Below are 10,505 nucleotides of genomic sequence, written 5' to 3'. Positions count from 1 at the left end.
AATCTCATAAAATTCAAATGTTAAATATCAAATATCTAGGATATTTATTACAAATTATAAACAAAGGAAACATCATGACAATTCTAAAAGTAAAATATTAAAAATTATACAAATTCATCAACCCAAAGTAGTCACACTTTAAACAAAAGATATTATATATATATATATATATATATATTCTCAATTTCAAATTTCAATTTGGGTTGTTTTCAGATATAGAAAAATAAACCAACTTATTTACAAATATAGCAAAATGTTGGAGTCTATCAATGATAGAAACTGATAGACATCTATAAGTGTATTTATTAATGTCTATCACTAACCCTGATGGATGTCTATCAATGTCTAGCAATGTCTATCACTGATAGACAATGACATTATGCTATATTTGAAAATATTTCCAATTTTCTATTTAAAACAATTATGCTTACAATTTTATTGTTTATAAAAAGACTAATTATTTTTTTCAAGGACTAATAATCATTAATCAATGAGAAATGGAAAAGAAAAATAAAAAATGTATATTCAAATATATAATAGTGTTTTTATGTATTTAACATTTAGATAATATAAGAAATTTTCAATGGCCAAACCTATTTTTTTCCCAATTAAACCCATAAATTACAAGTTACCATTCAAATCCCTCAAATCACAGGATCTAAAATCTCATACTTGTTATTGCAGTTGATTGACTTGTAAATTTTCTTTTATTGGAATGTTGGTTTTCTTCTTTATAACTTTAGTTTTCAGTGTCTTAGTGCTCTTTTGGAATGATTTTATTCTTATACCACTTTTGTTATGGTGCCGGTTTCCTTTTCCGTTTATTCCCTTTTGGGTTGTGATATAAAAGGAAGTGTTTGAAGTTGATATGGTAGGTTTTCTAATGAAAATACTTTTTTTTTATGTGTGGCACCGAGGCACAATTTGGTTGTGAGAGAGAGAAGCATCGTCATCTCTGTTGACATTGTCTTCGTGACTTTTGATAAGGAGCATTGAGTTTAGGGGGAGCCTAAATTTATAAGATTGAACTTGCAAGAAGTCTGGTGTTCAGGGGAGCCTAATATGGGTCAAGATCTTATGAAAGCAAAACGAAGTCTAGGGGGAGCCTAGATAGAATACTTGTCTTTAGTTTATTATAACACACGATAATGTATCTATCAGATAAGTAGTTTACTTATAAACCTTTGAACATCATTGATACTCCATTTCAATTGGGCCCTTAGCCCCCCAGATGTAGGTGAAGTTACATTAAACTAGGTTAACATTTTGTGTGTATTTTCTCTCTCTTTATTTCTCTGTGTTGGTTCTTTTGTCAGCAGTTTCATGACTGACATTTTAGTGTTGTAACACAACTGTCTGTGTTTTTCAATTGGCATTAGAGCAAGTTATGCTGTCATTTTTTTTTTTATTATTCTTTTTGCTCTCTCATATTAAACCAATCAAAGAAGATGGATCTACAACCAGACCGCTTGTGCCAGGTGGGACTATCTATTCTTATTAGAATGCTAGGATGATTGCTTTCCTCAAGTCTATTTATAATAAGACTTGGAAAGCGGTTGTGAACGAATGAACGCAACCACAAAGTACTGATGAAAATGGCAAAGTCGTCTACAAACCAGAGAAGGACTGGACCGAATCAGAGGACGAGGCCTCCTTAGGAAATTTACAAGCTCTAAATGCTATCTTTAATAAGGTCGATAAGAGTATCTTTTGTCTCATCAATACTTGTATCTCTGCCTAAGAGGCTTAGGAAATCCTGGAAGTTGCCCACGAAGGGACTTCTAAAGTAAAAATGTCTCGCTTGTAGATCTTAACCTCGAAGTTTGAATCTCTAAAGATGACGGTGGAAGAAACAACAACTGATTTCAATGTACGCATTTTGGATATTGGTAACAAATCATTTTCTCTGGGTGAGGAAATATCAAAAGAAAAATTGGTTCAAAAGATTCTTTGGTTATTACCAAAGCGGTTTGACATGAAAGTGACGACCATTGAAGAAGAAAATGATCTTTCCATTATGAAAGTAGACAAACTATTTGGATCCCTATGCACTTTTGAATTGATACTTTATGAAAAGACTGATAGGAAAGGTAAAGGCTTAGCTTTATAGACGACTGAAAATGAGGAATTATCTCAGGTCAAAGGGAAAGATACATAGTGGTAACATCAATCCTAGTATGCATAAAAATTCTAAACCATTTGGTAGTAAAAGAGAAAATGGGCGATGAATGAACAATAGTCAAATTGGTAGGGATCGTAATATCAGATGTAGAGAATGTAAAGGTTTTAGGCATTTCCCAGTCGAATGTCCCAACTATCTGAGGAGATGGAATAAAAGGTACTCTACTATGCTACTAGATGATGATTCAGACACAAATAATGAACCCAATGATGAGATTTGAGCTCTGATTAGTTGCACATCAATTGATGAATTTAGAATGGACAATATCTCTAATGTGAAGATGAATGAAGCATGTTGCGAATCCAGTCAGATTGTTTCTCAATTTGAAAACCTATCTCCTGAAGAAGTCTCTGAAAAGTGGGAGGAAGATCTACTTGCCTTGGAGCATAAAAAATATCGAATTCAGAAATTGATTGAGGATAACCACCATCTTCTGAGCACAATCTCTAAATTGAAGAAGGAGTTGAAGTTCTCTCAACTACAGTTGGAGTAAATGTCTAAGTCTGTGTGAATATTAAACTCAGGGACTGATGATCTCAACAAGATTTTGACCCTAGGAAGCAAGTTCCTGATAGAAAAAGTGTTGGTTTTAGTAGACATGGGAGTCTTGCTCATAAAGCTGAGTCTTCTTCTTCAAAATTATTTTTGTTCCTGGCCAAAAGCTGCACAAGTATGAATTTGAAACGACCCTGTGTTAATGTCAAATCCTATGATCAGTAGGACCAAGAAGAAATGGGTTTGTCACTACTGTGGAAGGGTTGGGCATATTCACCCATTATGTCTGTATTTCTATGGAAGAAATACATATAAACCATCTGAACACTCATTCTTTAGAATGCGATCCATAAGTCATCCAAGTAGAATTGTTCATCCAAATAAACTCATATGGCATATCAAAGAAAAATCCAAAGAAAACATTTCCTGAAATGTTGTGTTTACATCTCTTCACACTTCATCAAAGAAAGATTGGTACTTTGATAGTGGGTGCTCTCGACACATGACAGGTGAAAAATATTTTATACCTGAGTGAAAGGCTTGTGGATCTACACACATAACCTTTAGAGATGGGGCAAAAGGAAAGGTGTTGGGTAAAGGGAATCTGTCAAAACTTGGCCTTCCTATTCTTCGTGAGTTATGTTCGTAAAAGGATTAACGACAAACTTAATTAGCATTAGTCAACTATGCGATCAGGGGTATCAAGTGAGCTTCTCCAAAGGCAAATGCTTAGTAAAAGACGATAAAGCATGACTGTGAGGTGATCGATCTTCAAACGATTGTTATCACTAGATTCCTTATAGGTCTACAAATGTCTGTCATTCATCTAAAACTAGTGAAGTTGAAATTTGGCATACATGTCTTGGTCACATAAGCCTTCGATAAATCAAAAGGGCCATCACTGAGGAAGCCATTCATGGGTTACCACCTCTGAATCTTGAAGCTAAGTTATTTCTGTTGGGGTTGATGTCCTAAATCTCATGGATCATGTACTTTGTAATTGTATTGTAAAAACATTTTATTTATCTCATAAAACTCGAGGCATTTTATTTGACATTTAGTAGCATTAACCAAGAAAACCAATAAACTAAGATCCAAGGTTATGTTTTGTAACTTAAACATGTATGTAGAGACATACAGGTGGATCGTGTTTAAGTGATAACCTAAATGGTCTGTAGTATATGGATAAGACTGGGTACCTTATCCTAGTGACACTACGAATACTACCCGCTTTGTAGATGTTACAATTGTTGTAAAGTGCTACAAATGATCTGATCCTAATCATTCATGTGAAGTCATGAGAGCGGAGGTGTTCTATACAAAGAGTTTGTATAAGATCAGACCACGAAATGAATAGTCTCATTATATAACACTATTGATAGAATAGACCTACATTTCAGTGAGATGACCATAGGTGACTTGACCTAAATTTTAAGTGATTTGTGAACTCTTGCCTATGAATGTAGTCCTTTGATTTGCATGGGTGAGAGTGGTTAATTCACCGACTTGAATAATGTGGTGTCATACCCTCTCCTAGCCCGAGTGAGGCTTGGTCATAGTTGGACTATGACTTACTATTCATTAGAGAGATCAATGGTACTTAAGAAGTTAAATGTAATTTTGGCCCAGTTGTAGATTGGACCAGTTGTACTTACGAGCAATTTTAAAATGGCCATCGCATCGGTGATTAGTTATATCCAACAGACACATAAATATATTTGTAGTACAAAAAGTGCAGTTGTCAGGCTTTTAGTGGAGTGACCGACAGTTAATGGATGTTGGGTAACTTATTAAATAGTTAAATCAATTATCGAAGTACCATTGGAGTTTTAATTTATAGGTCCATAAGGTCCCTCGGTAGCTCAACTAGGATTATTGAGAATCAAATTAATCTTAGATTAATTTGAATTGTTCAAATTAATTATGGAAATTAATTATATATGATATAATTAATATAAATTAATTATATATGATATTACTAATATAATATATTTGATATATTATAATATAAAGTTTATTTTGAGAGGAAATAAATATTTGAATATTATTCAAATATTGATTATATGGATTAGATTCATATAATTAAATTTAAAATAAATTTGATTTATATTAAATACCACAATTATTGAGAGAATTACAAACTATAGGTTATATTATATTTGATATAATATAAACATAGGTTATATGTTATATTTGATAGTTATATAATAAGTTAGTTATTATATTGGGGTCTTTTTATGGGAAATTTGTACGGATGACCCAAAAATTGGGTCCAAAATGTCAAATGACCTATTTTTAAAAAATAATGTCAATTGATTCTCTGCTGATATCATCGTCATACCAAATTATGTAAATTTCCCTTAATTCTTCGTCTTCTTACCTTTTTACTGAGAACCCATCAAAACTAAACTATTCTTCATTCAAATTTTCCAAGGCTAATAGCTTCGTATCGCTCATAAACGAAAAAACTATTTCCGGCTTGCAAACAATTCTATTGCCGCTGACAAATCAAATCTTATTAGTAAATCTTTCAATGTGGTTTTTTTTTGTTTGTTTTTTTGGTTTTCGATGTGTTATGTGGTTGAAGACGAGTAGAAAGAGTTTGTGAGCGAGATAAGTGAGAGTGAAATCGGTAGAGCGACACCAGAGAGAGCGAGTGTGAGCGAGATAAGTGAACCTATGGTTTTTTTGTTTGTTTTTCTGGTTTTTGATGTGTTATTTGTTTGAAGATGAGTAAAAAGAGAGAATGTGAGAGAGATAAGTGAGAGCGACACTGGAGAGAGCGATACCGGAGAGAGTGATACTAGAGAGAGCGATACCGGAGAGAGTAATGCCAACAAGAGCGATTCTAGCGAGAGCAAATCTAGCGAGATTTAAACGGAATGTTGTTTTACTTTGTTTTTCTGAAGAAGTTTACTGATTGAATTTTTTAATAAATGCAGGAGTGATTTAAGATGGCTACACATTTCAGAATAGCCAAAGTCGACCGATTTCCTGGTCAAGTAATCAGTTTGGCCCACATTGCTAATGCAAACAAGATTGTAAAAGAGAAGCTCATGCCAATGCAGTTGGCCATGTTCAGGAGAACAGTTTTTGGACGATTTGTAGACGTTGATATGGTGTTTAACAACCCAATTGTCCATCACATGTTGCTTAGAGAAGTGAAAAGGACAAAATCTGACTTAATGTCATTCTCTGTCTGTGGGAAGGTTGTCACCTTTTCGAAGGATGACTTTTTTGTGATGACTGGTTTGTGGCAATCCCCATCACGAGTTGATCGGAACCAACAGTCCTCATATGAACTTGCTATCAAGTATTTTGGTAATCGAGTGACGAAGGACACTTTACACCTCCGTGAACTTGAAGAAAAATACAAGGACTTAGAGTTTGAAAATGATGATGATGCTGTGAAGATCAGCCTAGTTTACTATACTAAGGTCGCAATGATGGGAAAAAACAAACAGAAAAATCCAGTCGACCTCAAACGTTTCAAGGACGTTCAAAACTTGGAATACTACAATAGTCTTGATTGGGGTACCATTATTTGGGAGAGGACATTGGATGCCCTAAAGACTACATTGAATGATAAGAGCAGTCTATACAAGATAAAGGTCAAAGTAAATAAAAACTACATTGTGTGAAGTACTCTTTATGTGGATTTCCACAAGTGTTCTAGGTAAATTTGATTAACATAATAATCGTGTTGTTTGATCTAACATTACTATTGTTCTTAATATATTTTAAATTTTATTTAGGTATGGACGTACGAGATCCTAGCTTCATCAATAGCTGGGAACATTGCGGAGCGAAGGAGCAAGATGGCTTTGCCCCACATATTACGATGGTCATGCTCCCACTCAGTGTCCTTCAAAGTATGAGAGAGAGAGATATTCGAGTCTAACAATATATGTTTACTCTATGCATAATATGTTTATCTGGTTGTTAAATTGACACTAACCAGTTTACTATGTTGTTAATGCAGATAAAGGTTAAAGAGGGCACTGTGATGTCAGATGCTGAAAGGGAGTTTCGGGATACCCAGTGGAACGACGACCTATATTTGAGCTAGGTGCAGATGATGATAGTTCTAAAAATGGCAATAGGTCGACGAGTGAGGGGGGTAGTCCCGAAAGTGAAAGTGACGGTGATAACCATCATGGAGATGACAATGATGAGGTTGTCAGGGTGGAGGGAGAGAATGAACCCGAGCATTCTGAGCACGATGAAACTTAATATGGAAGGGTGGAAGGAGGGACATATACACATAGTAATGATATGTTCCATGATATGATGAGGGACGTACGCGAGGAGGACGAGTTGAACTAAGTTGATGTCTTTCTTGCGGACTCCGGTACAAAGCGACCTGTGGATGAAGAGTGTCCTGAGTGTACTGCCCGCCACAGGGAGGGAGCCAATGCCGACAAGTCTATTTATTCGTACCTGCAGTCTATTGACAGCTCACTATCGAGGTTGGATGGCCGTATATCGGGTTTAGATAGTCGTGTATCCAGTATGGAGGAAAACATGACTGACATGAAAGGGCAATTGTCGGCCATCCTGTCATTGTTGCAATCTATGTGCAAGGTTTGCATCATTTTATGTCTTTATGTGTTTAGCTTTTACGTGTTCGTGAACTCACCATTTTACTTTACATAAATCATTAAAGGGTTCCACGGTGAATGAGGAGATGACCAGGTCACCATCCCATCTCGGAGAGGATCGATACGACTACGCTGCCTATGAATATTGCTATTATATAAATACTCCAGCTTGTTATTGTTTTTTTGTTTACAAGATGAAAATATGAAGTATGAAGTGTTACAAGTATGAAGTATGAAAAACAATGAAGTATGCTACAAGTATGAAAAAGTATGAAGTATGTTACAAGTATAAAAATTTATGAAGTATTGTTACAAAGTATGAAAAAGTATGAAGTATGTTACAAGTATGACGTATGAAAAAATGATCAATGGTATTTTATAACTAAAATGGATGAGGGGTGTTTGTGTCTCAGTCTCTGGCATTTTCGGCATGTCGCACGGTTGTAAGTGGTTCAGTACAATTTTGGCGGTTATGTCCATAATTCCCACACCGACCACATTTCATTTGTCTGTGAAATTCTCCTCTGGATGGTGTTCTTCTCACTCTCTGTCGCCTAGCTTGTGGCACAAACTTCGAAGGAAGGATAATCTTTTCTACATATCCAGAAGGTGTTTTCCATTCAGATATGTGACCAAGTGGATTTATAGGCTCCGCGTACGTAGTCATTAGAGAGTCCACTATATAAAAAATCGACTGCAAAGACTGTGGATGGGTATATTTCTTTCCTTGGCAGCAACAATTGCATGGGATCACGGGATACCAAGTGAGTCAAATTCCTTACGCGTGCATTCCTTCGTGTGAAGATTCAAAATACCATCCAATCGATTATCTCACACGTGTACCCGATAACAATCAATAGGCTCTACCCAATATCGTCTGCCCTTATCAGCTTCACTTGCCAATCGAGTTTCACAGTAGTCAGAGTGCAATGTCGTTCGAGATGCCCAGTAATTCCTCCGTTCGTAGAACCACGATTGGAGCATTCCTCTAACATGTTCAATCAAGCATACTATGGGCATTAGTTGATACTCTTTAGTTAAGGAATTAAAACACTTTGCATTGTTGGATGTCATATTATTATATCTTCGTTCTATTTGGTAAACTCGTGTCCACCTTTGAAGACCGATTTCTTCTAAATATTTCGTGACAGCACCGTCTCTAAAACTGCAGAGTTCGTCCCATTTTGTCTAGAACTCTATCATGCGAAATGCCCTTGCTGCATCTCTAAATATCCCAACAACCATGTTATCCTTAAAGTTTGTAACCAGATTATGTTCTATATGCCATGTGCATAATCCATGAAATATTGTGGGAAAAATGCACGAATAACATTGCCGATAGATACCATCTGATCAGACACAAATACCAGATTATCGGGTTCAACGATACTGCATTTCAAGTTTGACATAAACCATTTTCATGATCGATCGATTTCATTGTCCACTATTGCATATGCTAGTGGGTATAATTGATTGTTCTCATCCATAGAAACCGCAACCAACACGGTGCCTTTGTATTTTCCTTTCAAGTGCGACCCATCAACAATAATACAAGGCCGACAGCTTGCAAAACCTCTAATACAAGGCCCTAATGCCATAAACATATACTTGAAATGCACCTCATCTTCAAGTTCGATCTCAAAGTCTGTACCCGGATTCTCTATTTTTAGCGCTTCTCCATAAGCATGTAGTATGGAGTATGAGTATTCTGAAGTACCTCTAGTGAGATCATACGTAACTTCCCTTGCATGCCACGCTTTATCATAACTTATGTTCACGCTATAATCTCTCCTCATATCATCAATGATATGACAAGGTTTATAAATACATTCTATGCCCATGAACTTATCTTTGATGAGTTGACCAACAACCGTAGCAGTTGTTTGTCTATGATCATGATTCAAAATTCCTATGGAACATGTGTGCGAACTGTAGTACTTTGTGATCTTGAATATATCAGACCCTTCCATTTTGACTGCACGAAGGCTCCACTTACATGTCTCCCCAATGTATTTAACAGTGAACAGAGATTTGGTTGATTTCCTGACCTTAAATTCAAAATTTCTGTTGATAGACAGAATAGATAATCTCATTTTCAAGTCCTTTTTGCTCAAAAATAGTAGACCAACTTCAACGTCCTCTGTTCCAAATGAAGAGGTGTCAGGCATAATCAACTCTATCCTATGACTTGAAGACACAGATGGTGGAACCACTGAAGCTACTGTAGAACGACATACATCTCCATGATCACGATCCATTTCATTCAATTCTGCTGGTTGCTCATTCACATCCACATCCATTGAAGGACTACAATCCATATAATCGAATGTTGATGGTACAGTGTTGGTAGACAATGGAATACCAACAGACAATGGAATATCATCCTCTTCCCGACGAAACTGATATGATTCCTCGTATTGTCTGCCCACGACCTTAACATCATAACTCACATTTCCAAATCCCATTCCAACCCTTTCGTCCTATTTAAACTTCAATGTTACAGCTATCTGAAGTCTACTGAGCTCTTCTCGCAAAAGAAGGAAGTGAAGATCATCATCATCCGTTATGTATTGTGGAGGGACTTCAAATTCAAGATTATATTTAACTTTCAGGATAAGCTCAAACTTTGAAGAACTAACTTTTGTAGCCCTGTAAATGCGAGATTTAAGTTCTTCATAATTCACTGTAGGGGGCACAATGATTCCTTTCAACTATCCCCTAATATACGAACTTTCATTCTCATCCCAATCACCTCCAAATCGAATAAATAAACACTTTTCTGCCATCCTACAAAGCAAGAGAACATTTGTCATTAAGCTGTATAAGCAATTGAAGTGTACTCTCGCTTTCTCTCAAAATCTCGCTCTCTAAATATCGTTCTCGCTCTCGCTCAACATCTCGCTCTCTCTTAAAATCTCGCTCTCTCTCATAATCTCGGTCTCTCTCTTACTCTTCCTCTTTCTTACTCTCTCCCAATACAAAATTTCGTAATGCTACTTGTGACGGGAAATTAGCCGTCAAATATTCAACAACTAAAATCCCTTGGACGCAATATGCGATGCATATTCTTAAGGTATGCATTGATAGTCATGCGTTGGAATGAATATGCGCTAACAAATGTATGCGATAACCATGCGTCCTATCACAAGTTTTTTTGCGCTCACGCCAAGTATAATGCGAACGTAAGTTTCTCGGGTGATCCGATGTCGAACAAGGGACTTGTAGTT

General features: G+C 36.1%; 1 protein-coding gene across 1 annotated transcript; it reads left to right on the top strand.

Moving 5' to 3' along the window:
* The first annotated feature begins 5,631 nt into the window (after positions 1–5,631).
* LOC120084700 lies at positions 5,632–6,746 on the top strand. The gene is made up of 3 exons (XM_039040509.1): positions 5,632–5,990; positions 6,096–6,294; positions 6,660–6,746. The coding sequence occupies exons 1-3, from the start codon at positions 5,632–5,634 to the stop codon at positions 6,744–6,746; spliced, it is 645 nt and encodes a 214-aa protein (XP_038896437.1).
* Positions 6,747–10,505: the final 3,759 nt, after the last annotated feature.

The sequence above is a fragment of the Benincasa hispida genome, chromosome 9 (assembly GCF_009727055.1).
Source record: "Benincasa hispida cultivar B227 chromosome 9, ASM972705v1, whole genome shotgun sequence".
NCBI classification, from domain to species: Eukaryota; Viridiplantae; Streptophyta; class Magnoliopsida; order Cucurbitales; family Cucurbitaceae; genus Benincasa; species Benincasa hispida.
Note: the sequence above shows the minus strand (reverse complement) of the source record. Positions and strands in the feature narration are given on the sequence as shown.